General features: G+C 30.6%; 1 protein-coding gene across 1 annotated transcript in view; it reads right to left on the bottom strand.

The window, feature by feature from the left end:
• Positions 1 to 252: 252 nt before the first annotated feature.
• Positions 253 to 18621, bottom strand: part of LOC105617197 (head-specific guanylate cyclase) — a 27115-nt gene continuing 8746 nt past the window's right edge. The window contains exons 2-11 of the mRNA XM_012198762.1: positions 14966 to 15045; positions 14141 to 14223; positions 6442 to 6787; positions 4523 to 4892; positions 4106 to 4285; positions 3755 to 3893; positions 3107 to 3273; positions 2382 to 2525; positions 1405 to 1559; positions 253 to 448 (exon numbers count right to left, since the gene is read on the bottom strand). Of these exons, the coding sequence (XP_012054152.1) occupies positions 253 to 448; positions 1405 to 1559; positions 2382 to 2525; positions 3107 to 3273; positions 3755 to 3893; positions 4106 to 4285; positions 4523 to 4892; positions 6442 to 6787; positions 14141 to 14223; positions 14966 to 15045 (1860 nt within the window). The remainder of the gene's footprint in view (positions 449 to 1404; positions 1560 to 2381; positions 2526 to 3106; positions 3274 to 3754; positions 3894 to 4105; positions 4286 to 4522; positions 4893 to 6441; positions 6788 to 14140; positions 14224 to 14965; positions 15046 to 18621) is intronic.

Genomic DNA, 18621 nt, shown 5'->3' with positions numbered 1-18621 from the left:
TACTTGTTTCTTATATTTAATAGGTATATAACGATTACAATCTAAGACTCTGCGTATAAATAGTATTCGCACAGGATCTCTTTCAATGTGTTCGTACACAATTAGCGCCATGCTTTTAATGTACCTTTAGTGCCAGCTTTGAGAGCTCATATACATCGATCGATTTGATAGTGTCGGGTGTGCCATCACTATTATCAACGGTAATATCGTTAAAGTAACACACTGATCAAACGTTCTCATATCGGAAGATATCTACATATTGCTACTGATTCCGAGTTCCGTAATTGCAGCCTGAATATGCACGTCGAGAGATTCGCTCGCATTGACACTGCTATGCTGATATCCATTCAGGAAGTAACATGTGCCCGATACACTGGCTGGCATTCCCTTGGGTAGATTGTCCTTGGTCCGCGGTTCCAATATGAATCCCGATTTTTGTATTAAGCACCTGTAAATACATTTGCATACCGTGAATGATGAGTGTATGCGTATCGCTTCCTTACTTTAAAAGTGATACATAACATAAAAAATAGTGGGTTTTAAATTATTACCATATAAATAATAAGTTACTAGAAGTACTAAGCAGAAATTATTGAACAGAATGTTTTAATTTGTTTAGATTAATATAAATGTTTTAATGTTATAATGTTTTAATTTTTTTGGATTAATATTCGTTATATTTTTTGTGTAAAAAATAAATTAAAAAAAATTTTTTTACTTAATAATAATTATGTCCACTGATAAAATATTTGATTTCTCATCACTTTTCTTTTTTATAGTAATAATTTATACGTTGTTTGTTCAAAATATTAGTATTTCTAATATTAAGCAAACATTATCCTGTCAATCAATAAAATTATTAATGATTGAATCATTTCAAGAATATATATTTTTTTTGTCATGTTAGAGAGAGATTACACTGTTAAATCTAATACTAAATTTAATCTAATGTGAATCATCATTATTCCTACTAAATATATTATTATATATAATTAAATTTGATACTACATCATGTTAATTTGATATTATATAATGTCAAATTAACACTGTATAGTGTCATAACTATTGTTTTAGTATAAAATAATGATATTATTAAATAGGAGCAGTGGCGATTCACATTAGGTTAAATTTAACATTATAGATTCAATAGTCAATAATTTTTTGTTAAATTGAAAAATAGTTTTCCCCTTTTCTGGGAAGAGTTTTCCTATACAACACAGACATCCAAGATATGTCCTAAAGACATTCAGAAAATATCTCTAAGTCCTCTGATCGTCCTAAGGATGTTCCCGCATCTGTCGGATAAAGTGTGCTGTATGTGTAATTTTTTGAATTGTGTCACTTTTGAAGTAAAGAAGTGATATATGTTATATAAGAAGAGAGGTATTTTGTCAAAATACATACAGGTACGTAGTTGGACTGACGTTGACACGAAGTGGTTCGCTTGTGGATTCAAATTTATTCGCCAACGTGACGTTATGTCCAAAAAGACAGTATCTTGGCATTTTCTTACCAACGACTCCTGCCAACACCATCCCGGTGTGAATGCCGATGCGCATCTGATAGAATAAATAAGTAAGGCAATTTAGTGAGTCGACAACAGCTCAGTACGCTGTATATTGACGAATATAAAAAAGTTAGATGACAATCAGAAGAAAACATGAATGAGAAAAAGAAACATAACTTGCTTTAAATGTTAATGTAGTCGTAGACCGCGTTTTCTCATATTTTCAAACCGGCCGCTTGTTGTCGTAAGAAATACTTTAAATGGAAAAAGTTTTAATAGCATTCAAGGAGAGAATAATAAACAACAAAGTGCTATGTAATAATCAGAAATAGGTATTTCTCAATTGAAAAACTTTGAAAGAAATACGATGTTCCTGAAAAAAAGGGAGAGATTCGAAATTTGAGAGTTGAGAATTGAAAAATTGTTCCAATTATTTTTAGGTGAATGAATAAAAAAATTCATTCATACAATTAAAAATTATATTTTTTTAAATTGATAAATTTTGTAAAAAAATGTATTTGTAATGTTATTAATATAGCGACAAATATTACTTGTTATACGCGTAAAATATTATATTTACAAAATCAGATTTTTAAAAATATTTCATATTCTCTGTATTTTAAAACATGGAACGTAACAGTTTAATATAATATTTCCATTCCACTGTGCACTGTTAACGTTTATATTTTATCGTGATGTATCTTCTCGCTCAGTGTAATGGAAATAGAAACGCTGGTTGTAATGTACCAAATTGCATAAAATCATAAAACTGCAAATGTTTACTATGCTATTACTGTCGACATTGTACTGAAAGAAAATTGCATTGCATGTAATCACAATCTTATCTATAGTCGTGTAATCATCAATATAATACCTTTATTGGCTTGCCTTCGTGAGTCAGGTGATGAGAGCACGTTTGTATCATCTTTAGGCCCATCCAAGCAATTTGTTGTGCATGTGTATTGGTATTTCGATGAAGGCCACATGCAACGCAGTAGGCATCGCCGATTGTCTCTACCTGTTTATACAAGGAGAAAAGTAAAATCAATGCAATTTCCATTTACATTCGCACATAATAGCTGCTTTTATAAATCATGTTTGATATAATTAGAATTCTTCGATCAATTTAAATGAAAAAAAATATATTTTTCTACTCTATCGGTATTATATTATTTCTTGCTATTGTGGAAAAACAAAAGCCAACCATGATAAGATATTATTCAAGAGTTATATCCAGTTCTTTCGATGTCTCACAGATGGCAGCATCATACATTTTAGCAACTCGAGCTAGACTACACAAAATGATCGGTATTTGTAAAATACGGATTGACAAATAAAAGTACATTGTTAAAAAATACTTACCTTTTGCATGACAAATTAATAATTATTTTTTTAATACGTCGAAAAATATTTAAATACAATTTATCTTTCAATTCTTATCAATTTAAAGTTTCAAAAAGCGAAAGACGGATAGCTTTACTTGATTAATATAATTTGCAAATTAATAATTACATACTAAATATATATCATATACTAAAAATATATCAGTTCATGTGATTTTTATGTGTAAAAACATTATTCCCAAGCGACTTAACATACCTTATACACATCCAACTGACCACAGTAAAGATCAAATTGCTCGTATAAATTTTGAAGCATGTTGATGACCATCATCGGCGTTGTTGTAGCACAAATAGACGTAAATCCGACTATGTCGCTAAACAGCATCGTGACGTCTGGATACGTTTTCGCCTCGATTGTCTCTCCTAAATTTAAATACCAATATTTAATCAATAAATTCTCACAAAATATATTCAAATTGCTAATTTAATAGTTATAAACAATACGAATTAATGCAAGTCTTGGTATTTATCTGTAATATTTATATGTGAATATATTATACAAAAACAAATTCCAATATTCCAATAAACGCCAAATCGCACATAATCGTACCTGTTGTAATTTCACCCTCAACAATATAACTGTAATATAACACGTATATTATATTGCAATTAAATTATTGAATGGAAAATTACAACTAACGTGAACTTTATATGTAACTTGGTTTGCTAAAATCAGTTCTGTAAATGAAGGTAATACTTATAGTTTTTACAATTAATTATTTTTATTACTTAATTATTTCCATTTTTGTATGATCTTATATTACTTTGGAAAATAAAGAATCTTAAAAAAAAAAAACAAAAATATTGCTGCATTTTAGAATCGAACAAAGATGTTGTAATTTACCTAGCCACAGACGTTTCGCAATATCCGGAGGAAATATAAGATGTAGGAGACTGACATTCTTTTCTCTTTCCGCATCGACTGCCAGGTTAGCTTCTTCTATAGAACTTTTCAATTTATCCATACGTCTCCTTAAACCATCCTGAAAGAGGATTACGCCATTATATTTTATGCGGATACGATACGGAACATCGATCCGTTTCAATTATATTAAATGCAATGAATTGTATATTATTCTATCGCAATGAAACAATAACAACCATTGACGACATAAAATAAATACGACTCAAGTTTTATTAAATAATACGGATGCTCGACTTGTGGTCACATGAAACCGACCGTGAATTTATTTACCTGTGCCCTAGCTTGTTCGCCAACAAGTATAACGTCCCTTGTAGCGTCGTGAAGAGGGATATCAGAAATGAAGAGTCCTCGACCCGTTAAGCCCTCCAAACCGTTTAAAAACGGTGAACTTACGAATAAAATTGAGTCTGATTCCGGACAGTGTACCATTTGACCCTTCATTTCCAAACCCTGTATCAAAACAGAGTTATTTCTTTTTAATCAATCTTATTAGATTACACGTACGTATTCGAACAAAATTGATAATCCACTTTGCGTGCAAGAGTCGTGAAATTAAGCGATTTTCTTGCATAATCTGCTTTTATTTACATCGAGTTTACAGCGATTTACGATCGAATAGTATAACGATCGAATTCGCAAGTAAGCAGATCATCTTATCTTACGTTAGCAATCATGTTATGAGCATACCTCCGCGGGATATTTATCGACGTCGTGCGGTCTCTGGAGGGTCAAGATAAACGGTGTATTCGCGCGTTTTAGGATCTCGTGAAAGGTCAGAGTGACGCCGTGGGGTCGTGTGAAGACGAAATACGTCGATATCCCCCTTCCGAGCCAGTTCAAATGGTGTCCAAAAATCTTCATGAAGCCGACTCCAAGTTGCACGAGCTCCAACTGACGATCGACGACGAAGTGCCATGGGAACGCTTTGCAAAAGCTCGCTACCCCCATACGAAGGTCCGTTGCTGCGGTGGAGAGTGGACGGAAAGTGGATGACACTACGTCGCAGTCGTCGTCTACGCCCAGCTGTTCGCTGTAACGCTCTGGAGTAATCCGATATCTGCAATATTCGAGGTATAAGTTGCAGGTGTCATCCTTTCACGTAGAAGAAATATCTATTCAATAAGGGATCGATCGCACTTTTTCCGCATACATCAAAAGCAATATGCGCGTTAGGAGTGTCGTTTCAACGACGCTCCTAATCACAGAACATTTCGTATATAAATACCAGGATTGAGCTTATACTCAACTTCTGCACTTATATGTGCAGATATGTGTGGAGTAGAAAAGTCAACACTTGTTATGATGATTTAAAACAATCAGAGGCAATTACCACCTTTCCTGACGCTACATCGCGCAGATAAATGTAACCAGCACAGTGGAACGTTTAATTAAACTTGGAAATGTAAGCGATGTGCGGTGACAATGTTTTGCACGTCATTTACATGTTCGCGAGTTGATCTCATCCTTTCGAGAATTAACGTGAGACTCGGCAGTACCGCACCTATCATCAAATATTTGCCACTGACGAGAATCAATATTTGTTCAAACGAAAGGTTTGTACTCTCACGTGCCCTGCCTTTGCCTATCTGCACGAATTACATTCTATTCACGTGACATTATTTCACTCCACGCGATTTGGTGAGCAAACATAATACAACATACATAGAACGATATAAATAACATTTGATAAAACATTCGATATGTAATAACATTCGATAGAAAGATTCATATCTGTTTTCTTTTCTTTTCGGTTCACCACAATTTTGTAGTAACCGATGTGAATGAATACATTTTATGATTGAGTCGAAATGGAAATTCTACATAAACACGAATTATTTGCGCAAATGATGAATGATATACAAATAAATGCGTATAAATTATTTGCGTAAGGAATAATATTTGCGATGTTACGAAAGTCACTCGACAGCTGTTATTAGAGTTTATGTCACAGCGTATTCATCAACTCTGAAATTTCATCATATGTCTGCTCTGCACCATTTATATTCATTTTATACAAAGATCTAATCACAGCTGAATTGAAACATTTTGGCGAATATTGAAAAGGCCATAATTATGTTGTGCAATTGATGTTGTGCTACCAATTTTTGCCATATTTCTCCAAATCGTATTTCCAGTGCTTGTGTCGCTTTGATTTCATATTTTTCATTTCCCTCTCTCTTTCTTGCTCTGTTTTTATCGTTTTACGAGTAGTCATCGAATCCGAATTGAATTGTCGCTTTAAAGCGAGGACCTTTGTATTCTTTGCCGTGGAAAATTCGCTCGCGCGTGACGTTTGATAACAACTTTTGCATTCTTCACTGAACACAAAGATAGTTTAGAAAATTTCCTACATTTTTACGTTTTGATAGCATCCTTATCTAACAATAAGCTTATCGGTTTCAAAATTCAGAGTGAAAAGAAACGGAAATTAAAACTTGTGGATGAGACTTAAGATCCTCGACGAAACAAGATAATACATAAGGGAAAAAGATCGAGTTTATCGGTCGATAAAATGAGGTGTAGTGTAATATAATGTAGTAATGTAATAATGTAGTAATGTAATATAATATAATGTAGTGTAATATAATAATCATAAAAAGATTTACCTAAAAAATTTTGTGTTGTAAGGATCCGGCAGTATATACACGTCGGCTTTGTCGCTATAAAACTGCCTGGCTATGCCCTTCAAACTGCCCACCAGGAGATAGGCGATGGAAGGATGATCGGTGGTGAAGTGTAGCTCCAACGCTTCCGGTGTGGCGATACACACAAACTCCGCCTCGGTATCCGATCCCGACTGATGCTGGACAACATCGTTTACGCCGTCCAGTGTGGTTAAGAAAGCGGTCAGATCGTTCCCAAGGCAACGAAAGGCTCGCTCTAAGAGACCCACGCAAGCCCATGCGATCAGCTCCTGTCCGAGATGATCGAAAAACGCGTTCACGTCGACGTCTGCAAAAGTTCCGTAAACATGAATTCGCCTTGAGGGAATTTCATCGAGTCACTCAAGAACCGTTTATTTCTTTCTTGGTGATATTCAGAGAACTAAGTTTTGTAAACTGTACATAGAGTATATACAATGGCACGTCGTCTTAAAGTATATAAAGCAAAATCCTTATACAAAAAGTAGCTTTACTGTTAGATACTTTATTTAAATAAAACTCTCTATATATATTTATCTTGAGGCAGTAATATGTATCTCTTAAGGGTTTTTTTTTACTTTTTGCGGAATTATAGACGATTTATCTTCTTTATACTTTTCTGATTAAAAATCTCTATGAATGTTTAACATGATCGAATACTAAAATCAGTGCATTTGAGAATTGCAAGCGAATCTCGCGGGATCGATAATACATGCCGCGTTTCAACTCTGTTAAGCCTGGTATGTTCGGGTCCCTTGCAAATCCGGAAATAGATGCGGTGAGCAAGGGCTGCTTTAACGATCCCGTAGATATTATTTTACATCAAATGTCGTTACGAAAACATGATAATTATAATAATGTTCCGTGTGATGTGATATACTCCTGATTAATTATTCGGATTATATTGCGTGGTTTTTATATTTTTATGATATTCTGCCATATCATGCAATGAAATTTGCTCGATATTTATTGATACTCTTTTTTTTAATAAATTTTTGGTGAATATTTATATATTTTGATACTTTTCTTTTAGCTATCTGATTTTGGTGAATAAGCGTCGATCTAATAATCCTCAAAGTTTACGGTAATCGCGCCATTAGCCGCTAAATATAATAAATCATATGATAAAATATTGCAAATGCCTGATCGCGATCAATGATATAGGATAATATGTTGCCCGGAAATGGAAATATTATCTGTGATTTATGTGTATATTTACGCTGCGATTAACCCGGAAGTGCGGCGAAGAAATTTTCGGTTAGAATTTTCTAGGTCACGGCGATATGCGAGCGAAATAAGCGACAGCCTGTCTACGTTATTCCCGTATGAATTCGCTGAATGCTTTCTTTTTCTTTATGATATCATAAATTCTGGCAGTAAACAGTTTTACTGTTCGATGTTGCGAAATGTCAGACGTATAGTTTGTCTCGTATAGACTCTTCGTAAGTCAATCTTACAAATGGCCTAATGTACTGTATATCTTTGGTGACAGCGGGGGTCTTAGAGTTTCTCTCGAGATTGCATTACGTTGGTACGAGAAGTATCTTCTATGCTCCGGTAACCACAGCAACACCACTTCCTGTCGCGTATACGAAATGCGAAGTGATCGCGTTGTTGGCGAAAGAACGTAAAGGAGTTCTGGGTCACAAGGGAGGAAATAGTATATGACTTATACTGACGATTTGTCTCACTGCGAGTCCTTATGAGCAAAAATATATGTTTTCCGCCTGCTTGACAAACGACAGTGCGTATTTGTCAACGACGACAAGCGCGGTTTATACGTGCATCGCTCAATGCTGCTGATAGATCATAGACACGGGAAAATTTAATAGCTCGATAATTTTTCTAGCGGCGTAAATATTTTGAAATGCGAAATAAATAGAGAAAACTAAATTCATTAACAATCTCGTTTATTAATCACATGCTATATTAAATATTTTCAGAGCTATTCCTGTTTATGCTTACGTGTACAATGTACTGAATCGCATTAATTACATTAAAATACGCGGCCTGCGCTTTTATCAGTGAACTTCGATATTCAAGGACTGGCGTAATTGTTAACGCGGGGGAAAGAGATTCCACCAGAATGGCAATTTCTTTACGGTGTACGCCTTTATGGTGTACGTGCACGCCTAGAAAAAAAAGAGATCGCAGCAAGGCGCTTTTGTTTGAACTTGAAAGTACCATGCTACGCTACCCTTGTCCTTTTTTTTCATAGATTACATGCTTGGATACGGAGATCACTTCGACCGAGAGTACGTATATGTTACTATCGTCGTCAAAGGAGCGTCTTGACGCAGGAGATAAGTTGGTGATATATTTAACAGGAAACCGCCACAGTGCGTTACACGTTTTATGGCGGATAAACAGACATATTCACATAATCGCTCACAGTGTGCTCACAGCACGGTGCACCATTCTCTAATGTGGTTACGTAACATCACGCGTCGGGTTTATTGCATTAGGGTACCGTATTTCTAAGTTACGACCGCTAAATTCCGTTCGCGAGATACGTTTTACGTTACCAGACTATTAGTTACAAAGGGACATTATTCGAATGACGACCGTTGTCTTAGGCAAACAGACCAGGGGTGTCCCATTCATAAGTTCCGATGAGGAAGTCATCCGAATACATTGCATGCACATATCGATTGTTCGTGATGATTAATGGGACGTTTCTGAAGCATACTCCACTGTAACTACAATACTCGACGACCGAACGTAAATTGGGTTAATATGCGCTCAAAGATGAAGGATTATGGAAAACCATCTGACAACAACGTTCCTGTCAAGCAGTATTTACTCTTGAGTCTCTTTGATAATCGAGATCTATAACTGTCCGTTAATAAATTTAAAGTGTGTGCTACCAAATAGATTGACTCTCTTGCATACAATTAAATTATTAATGAATTGTTGAAGAGCTTTTCAAGTGATAATTCCGAATAGTTACAAACTTTTTAAGCGATAATTCCGAACGATTAAAAACTTTTTCCTCTACGTACAGTCAATGCAAAAGATAATCATATTTATAAAAAAGTTTTATTTGTAAAAAATAAATATTAATTAGCAATTTATTTATTAATAAAAAGTATATTCCGTCCTAACATAAATTTCACAATAATAATCGTACTTAGAAGCTAAATTTTTCAACTATATAAATATTTTTTGTGTCCAAATAAAATTTTTCATTTTCGCTTATCATAGATAATACATTTTAATTATTACATCTTTTTAGATAAATTTTTAAGAATCTATTTTATTCTTTGTTAATATATTGTTAATTAATGTTTCTTTGAAAAAAAAAAAGCTTTTTTTTACCATCTCTCCTGTACGAATAGTTTTGCTCTTACTGTATTACATTGCAAATAAAAAGGATATATCGATAAAAATAAATAAAATTCACTAATGCGTATTAAAAATAGAAAATGATTATATGTGTAGTGCATGTATATGCCACAATCAAAATGTTTGCACTTTACTAATCAATACATTATATATACTATAATTTCAAATTTGATAAGTAAATACATTCATAAGCAATAAAATTTAAACATTTTAATTTTATTAGTAAATGTTTCCTGTTAGATTCGTTCGTTTTAGACAAAAATGAAATAAATATAATTTTATTGATTCTTTAGCTAATATGACTAAACTGAATAATTATATATTATTGCATTTACACTGTTGGAAAATTTGTATTAAATTTAATGCATTTCACATGTTCCAAACGGTTTATTGAAATTTATATATTAATTTAACATAAGATGAATATGTTAGAAGGGAACACAAATATTATTTAAGTAGACAAATCATGGAAGCATATTTTTTTCAGTAAAATTAACATTTACGATATGTTAATATATAGATAGATAGATTTTATTTATTCATTTAAAAATGTACGTTTTAAAACACATTATTTTTATGTTATTTGTTAATTTATTCATAAATTGTTATTTTGATACCAAGAAATGTTAAATATAAATTTAACACAAACTATTTAGGTAATGTAATTACATTATATTAAATTAAATATGTTAAAGTTAAATTGAATATGTATATACATAAATTCTGCGAAGACATTTGAAAAGTCTGTTATATTTACTGATTACGATTGCCAGCAACAAACGAATATTCTGAGAGTAGAACTGTAACTTTCTGAAGAGACTTTAATAACCTTATTTCTTTCCAAAGCGTATGACTTGCTGGTTTCAATTAGCATTCTGAAATACGCTGCGTGTGCGAGCACTATGCGTTCGTCGTTTCAACATTCAAGATTGATCGCAAATAAACTCAACGTAATTTGCGAAGTTCTTAAAGATACCGTGAATTTCAGATACTTACACGTGCATATTGTACAAAATTAATTATCTTTAATAAGCATGTTTATAATTAATTATTAGAAGCGCAGAAGGATATACCTAGAAATGATTAATGATAGGAAAATTTCTAATTATAACTTGTGCGCTGTGTTATTAACAAAATGAAAATATAAATTAATGATAATAATAATAATATTATGCTCCTGAATATTATTATACATTATATTCCAATGAAATTGATCTTACATTTCTATTCCGCTATTGAATTAATTCTTCTATACTTTCTTTATAAATTACATTAAAGATTTTTTTACGATCTTACATGCTATATAGTTTATTATGTTATTGACAAAATAAAAACGTAAACTAATAATAATTATAACAATAATATAGTATTAATTATAATATAATAATAATAAATATAAATATAATAATAATATATTACGCGATCTTATACATTATAATTTGCTGTAATATACATTATTATTATTATTATTATTATAGTTTAAATTGTTACTTTGTTAATACCGTAGTAAATTAAACGTAAACTATAATAATAATAATACACACTACAATTTACTGTAGTAATAAAAACATTTATATACTGTGTATGCATTACTATTATTATTATTATTATTATTATTATTATTATTATTATTATTAATTTATATTATTGATAACGCAGTAATGTGCAAAATCGTAAATTTTCAATGCTTGTAACGAGTAGGATAATAGAAATATTGATTAAATCGTAGAATAGAAATGTAAAACCGATACACATGCAATTATATTATGAATATAATATATAATAACATTGAAAAACATGATTCTATTATTATTCAAAGTCAGATCTATAACTCATAGAACGAACTTTTATTTCCGATAAGGAAATCGAGGGGCAAGCTAAAACGGAATAAAATTTTTCGTTTCTCCTTGCCACTACTTTTCTATATACAATCTATGAAATATTCAGTCTTGCCTCGCGCGTCTCTCGTTCCACTTCCAAAGACTCAGCAGTCTCAACTGAGTTCGCCAGCCTACGGGTGGTCCATTTATAATATAAGATTATCTTTACGGGACTATAAAGTGACAAGAAAGACAAATTCGAAAAGAACTGACATATTTCTTGAATCTTGACGCAGAAGGAAAAAGCATTTCACTTTGTCGTGACGTGTAAGGTTGAATCAATAAGGCGCTGTTTGCGTGCATAAGATAAGATCCGCGATATAACGGTGGATTGCATCTTGGGCATGATTTTCCGTGAGACCGGGTTCATCTAGTTCATTAATCTTTCGAAGTACGTATTACCTATTTGGAGGTTCCTTCGTTAACACCAGGAAACCTCCACACATAGTCACCTATTTATGTATTCTATCTATATCGCAACAGCGTCATCGTTAAAATCATATCGAATCGTATGATTGAAATATCGATAAAGGTATTTCAGCACCTAATAGTTTCTAATCTCTGATAGTAAATATCGGAATTCCGATACATGAGTTTATAAAGCCCGATTAAGCTACATAGAAACGAATAAGAAAAGATAAAATTTTTTAACATCATAAACATTTGCACAAACAAGCGTAAAACAATTTAAAAACAATTATTTTTTTATTTATTCGTAAGATGCCTGCATATTTAAAGTTATTTAAAAGAGTTTGGCATTAACTACGTTACTTTTCAAAAATAATATTATCGTTAGTTTTCTTTATACAAATTATCCTCGTCGCTGTATTTCGAATTGAAATAAAAATGTAGCAGACAAAGTTAAAACGCAGGATGAAATTAAAATATTATCATACGATGCCAGATTGCACGTCGCTATGCAGTTGCTAGGGAAAGTAGAACGCGTAACCAAGGATCCGGGACGAACACATTTAGTAAAGCTGGAATAATTTGAATGTGAAGAAGAACTGCCTCGCCCCGAGCTCTATTTGTAACGACAGCAACGTTCACAGCCCACATATTTTAATTTCTATTACAAATGTGCATGAAAAATGACGTCTTTTTTTTATAGACATTTCGTATTTTTATATTGAATTCTGTCGTTTGTAAGTTACTTTGTTAATTATCATTGCGTCAAAAATTTTGTCTTTATTGAAAAAAATTAATTCTTTCGACAGGAATAAAAGTGCGAATTGAGAAAAAAAATATTGCACCAATTACTTAATTGATGGATAGCATTGTTACTGTCTTGATTACTGGATATTTCATTTGAAACGTGGTAAATGTCGATTGGATCTTTCGCACTAATTTTTTCTGTATTTATTCAATTAAAAACTCGGTCAAACCTGTATTAACGGATTCTCGCGTTATCAGCTGCTTAGTAAAACCGAAGCGAGCAATGGTACTTAAGATATAATTATGAAAAATTCAAAAGATAATATATAATAACATAAAAGTAATGTTTGGCGTTAAAAAATAATTCCAAATTAACTTCTACTTGTTTGAACAGAGCGATTAAAAATTGATTAACATATTCGAAACATCGGAATTAATATTCTAAAGGAGACTTCATAAAATTTTATATCCTTCTTTTATGACAGTTCTTTCAACCGTGTAAAGATAATTAGTCAATCGTCATCTTCCTGCCTTATTATAAATTATATTTAAACAGATTTATTTATGCTAAAATAATACATAAAACATCCTTAATTACATAAAGAATGCTTCATGTAATATTTACATAAATAAATTTAAAAAAATATAATTTACGTTATTTGCAAAGTAAAATAAGGCGGGAGTGTTGAGTTATTATTTTTGGAAATCGAATAAGAAAAGAGAAATATCATAAAATTTTTATTTTAAAAGTTATGTGTCTCTTATACAATTTCTCTTGATTCTGAAAATATCAACATAATTTTGGAATTAATATCCTGAACTTTTTCTCAAGTAAATAATGTGACGTAATAAGTTTCCTTAATTGATTGTGATAGATTTATGATAATCGTCTTAACGTATAAAATGGGATTTAAATTAATTGTAAGCGGGCGAACGCGAATACAAACACGAATGGACAAATTACTTTAATAAACGCGAACAATGCCCCACAGCGACATGTTGTTTGTTTTTAAAATTCTTTCTGTTACGAAGTAATTAATAAATAATAGTTTACTGTATCATGGAAACGAATAAAGTAAAATGTGAGTTTGAGAAACAAATGCAATAAATATGATTTTAAGATTTATTCAACGTTATGTCAAAGTCTTTTTTTTATATAACAGACGTCTATTTAGATTATTATTATTTATTATTATTATTATTATTATTATTATTATTATTATTTAATTATAATTATATAAGTTTGTTATTATTATTTAATTATAAAAAGTATGTTATCTTACCACAATCATAATTTAGTGTCTCGTAAATGTCTTCCAGTAAATTATAGTTTTCCTCCTCTTCAACATTACTTAAAAGTTTTTCTCTGAAAAATAAAACAATATTTTATTATTGACAATCATACATATTTAATCATAATTTAGGTAGAAATTAAGAATACATTAATAGTAATAAAAATTTGATTTAGATTTTTATGTTTTACATTTATTACATTAATTTTTCTTAATGCAGAATTTTTATAAAAATTTACATTAATTAGTACATTAAATAAATAGAAAATTTATATTAATAAGATGTTAATAAATAGAACTACTTTTATTAACATATCAGTATATATTCTTTCTTCTCTCTCTCTCTCTCTCTCTCTCTCTCTCTCTCTCTCTCTTTCTCTCTCTCTCTCTCTCTTATCTTATCTAATTAAATTTTAATTAAATGAATTATGTAATGTAATCTTCTTTACTTTGATTTTAAACTACAAATGTTACTATAATAAATTATTGAATTATATTACAGATTTTCTTACTTAATATATTTGTAATCATTATATTTCTTTGACAATTTCATATAAAATATAATAAATATTATTATTACATTTTATATTTTATATTTTACAATTAAAAATGTTACATAGAGACAACTGTGTTTATTAGTAGTATATGCAAAAAGTTTTCGAATTTAATAAATTAAATAACTAACAATGTGAAAAAGTTAATTTACAATATTAAAAATTGTTTCATAACAATGTTTCATTCAATTCCTTTTACTTTTTCACAGACTATCTGCATAACAAGCACAATAGAGAAAATATTTTTAATGAATGTACTTACAAAGACGATGTTGTCGACGTTGGAAGAGGTACTTCATGTTTATTTAATAGAGCTTCTAGCGCCATAGCCACCACTTCGTTCTATAATAAAAGTTAAGATTTCAAAAATAATTATAAAAGAGCAAAATTAATTGTTGAATTAAAATAAATTATTTTTCATTGCGCTTTTATATCAATATATCTAATTAAATTTTATCTAAAATTAATAAAATATCTGAAATAATTAATATTTTTGTAACGTAGATCCTTGACAAATATAATGATAAATTCTATAACTTGTGAAAATATGAATATTCAAAATTTTTTTCATCTTTTTTTTAAAAAGATATGATAAAAACTAATATTAAGTTCTTTTATTTGTCCAAACTATTTAGAACATATTACATTTAACAATATTTTAATGCAATATATAATATTTCTACGCGTGAATACATGCTACAAAAAATTTATTCATGCAAAATACATAATTTAGTGTTATATACTGCGGTAGTAATTTCGAACTTTTATCGAATAACTTCGGTGGAGTCTATACAAAGGTTTTTCTTTATAAAACGCATATTTGAAAGATTAATATTCTCATGCACACACATCATGCATCAGTAGTGAGACTAAATTATATGAAATCCGATTTAATGACGTACATGAGTACGTGTGATTCGACAATCGTTGTGTAGCAATAATCCGAGTTATTATGCGATGCCTATATTTTCGTTGTAAATTACAACCTGCGTTTTACACCGAGAATTATAGCACCATTTGGAACACTCGTATGGGCAATTCTTCTCAAGAGAATAGTGCTTGGGGCATTCATATGGAACATTAACCACATGACCTTCATTGTAACGTTGTTAGAGATAGAGTTTGTTAAATTATTCTCTAACTTAGCTCTCGTACGGATTCACACTAAGTTACGATTAATATCACATTAAATGGCAATTAATAGTGGCTAACTAGGTGTATCCTAACTATACACTTAGGAATTGTGCGAAATAGGAGAATTATAGACTGGCTCCTATAAGGCTGTTTCAACACTTAACAAAGTTATATTACATATTGAATACTGAAAGCTTTCATTAATTCCGTAATGCTTTAGTATATACAATATAACGTATGATAAATTACATAAGATGGAACACAATCTCTACACAATATTCTTTGAGCTGTTAATTTACTTATTATAATTATAATTAAATGCATTACATTTTTAATTGCGTAACAAAACTTCTTTAGAAAATGTCAGTAGAGATTGATAAATTACTGAAAACTTTTGTATCTCTGGAAAACTGAGAAATTCACATATCAACATATTATCTCTCGGTATTTATAAATGATACTATGAAACTTGATGTTAGTAAAAAGAAAGAGAGATCTCTTTCATTTGAATATTCTGTTTCACGTATTCATTCGATACATAACAATTTGTCAAAATGACTCGACAAATGCATTATCCATTAACATTGACAGATGATATTCATTTACATTGGGAGAAATGACACATTGCGAGAAATGGTATTTAAAGTAATCAATAACTTACGCAAGTAAAATTCATTTTTGTTCAACAATTTTGTTGAATGTACCGATATATATTTACTAATTTGCTAAATTAAATATATGATAAATATGCGAAATATGCGTAACAGTACAAATTTTTCAAATTTAATAAAGCGACGTTATTAATGCAAATTACTTATGACCCAAGATTATCATAACAAAGACATTTTGATATAATCTATTATAGCATACAATTTTAATATAATCTATTACAGCATACAGTTAAATCTTAAATGTTAGTTTAGCGGAACATGAATTATGTATAATAGCAGCGCTCATTAATAATTGATTATAATCTACACTAGGAATTAGATCAGGGATGATCCTGCGGAAAATCAGGATATAACAAGCTAATCTTCTTTGCGTATTAACATTTCTTGTTGTGTACGTTATGAGAATTATAATAATAAGAGAATTAAATATACTAGTATACAAAGAACAGGAGATTAGGATTACGTTTTAGATGTTAACATATAGCGAACTATGTATTGTGGCGCCGTCGATTTCAGGCTCATTGTTTCCAGCTACGTTGAATTCACCGCATCTTAATTTTCAACTCGTCTCTGATGATAATATAATACAAACGAACTGATATAATGAAATTATGTACATAAAAAGGAGGAAAATAGGTAAAGCGATCTAATTAGTACTTTGCGTATAAGTAGTTAAATTATTTTCCAACTCTCCAGAGACAGTTATCCTCTTAACAGAATAAAATAAAATATAAAATTTTATGGGTTGTTACCTTGTGTGATTAGATTAAGATTAAGTGAAAGAATATATAATGGGACATTTTAATTCAATTATAAAGCGATTGACCTATTTGTGCCAAGAGGCATAAGACACCGCTTTCAAAAATGTTTCTTCCCTCGAAAGCTTTTACGGAAAAACTATAAAAACATTTCGTAAATATATTTTTTATAGAAGACAAAAGAGAAAAATACAATAGAAATTTGGCAATGCAAAATGTTGTTCAATCAACATCTCGATAGTCATATTCCAATTGGAGCCAAAATCGATAGGAAGTCGCTCTAAAATGTGGAAGGTCATTCAAATTGTTTGTGGGAGGACAGTCATGCAAATTGACGTGTTTGTCAGTTCGCATACAGTCATAGGAAGTAAATTGTTTATTATTAAAAATAACTGCACATCACCAAATAATTTTGAACAATTTCTATTTAACTCAGCTGTATTAATTAATTTTTGCAGCAAAATATAATAATTAATAATTATTAATATTTTATATAACTATTTTCTTGTATAAAAGATTTTTACCGTATTATATTATTTTATACTTTGTTATAATCTGATTATCATAAAAAAAAGAAATAAAAAATAAATAGTTTTTTAGTTTTAGTGATGACATGTCAGAATAATTATGTTATAATTGTATCCAGTGCTGAAAGAACTGCAATATTGCTGAATCATATCATTGTCCTCAGTTAATATTTTTATAGCATAGAAAGTCGGTCATCTATTATACCAGCTTCGAGAAATCAAAGTAAGAGCTTTGCAAGAGGTCCTTAAGTGACTTAATATGTGAAGATTCCTTTTTATTTTTGCATTTCAAGTACTTTACAGCGCGATAGCGGCTGCCGATTCTGCCTCTCTAGCTCTAGTACAACCAATATTTCTATTTTGTCGAGCACTTTCGCATGCTGGAAATATTCATAAAGGTTTGTCGCATGAAAGAGAAAGGAAATAATAATAGGGAACAAATTACTGACGGAGCAGTATGTAAAAGCGTATGTATCCGCGCGATGAAACAATACAAAGCCTTGAATTAATGTCTAATTTATTTTATTTCTCATAAACGCTTGTCTAATATTTTTGCCGCGGGAAATATTGTGAATCGCAATATTCATTGTTTCATAAAGGTATAAAATGGTTCTTTATGCACTTGTTCAATTTTGACAAGGCAATATAAATTACGATGCACATATGTCTGTTATAACTATATACACGCAAGCTTCACAATTCTCCGTAAAAACGGTAAAACTTCCGTGTGTATATATATATATATATATATATATGTCTACGAACGAAATTATTTCTTCGTCGTTTAAGTAAACTTTAACTAAATTTACGTACTTTAAGACTAACTTC

The sequence above is a fragment of the Atta cephalotes genome (assembly GCF_000143395.1).
Source record: "Atta cephalotes unplaced genomic scaffold scaffold00012, whole genome shotgun sequence".
Lineage (NCBI taxonomy): Eukaryota > Metazoa > Arthropoda > Insecta > Hymenoptera > Formicidae > Atta > Atta cephalotes.
Note: the sequence above shows the minus strand (reverse complement) of the source record. Positions and strands in the feature narration are given on the sequence as shown.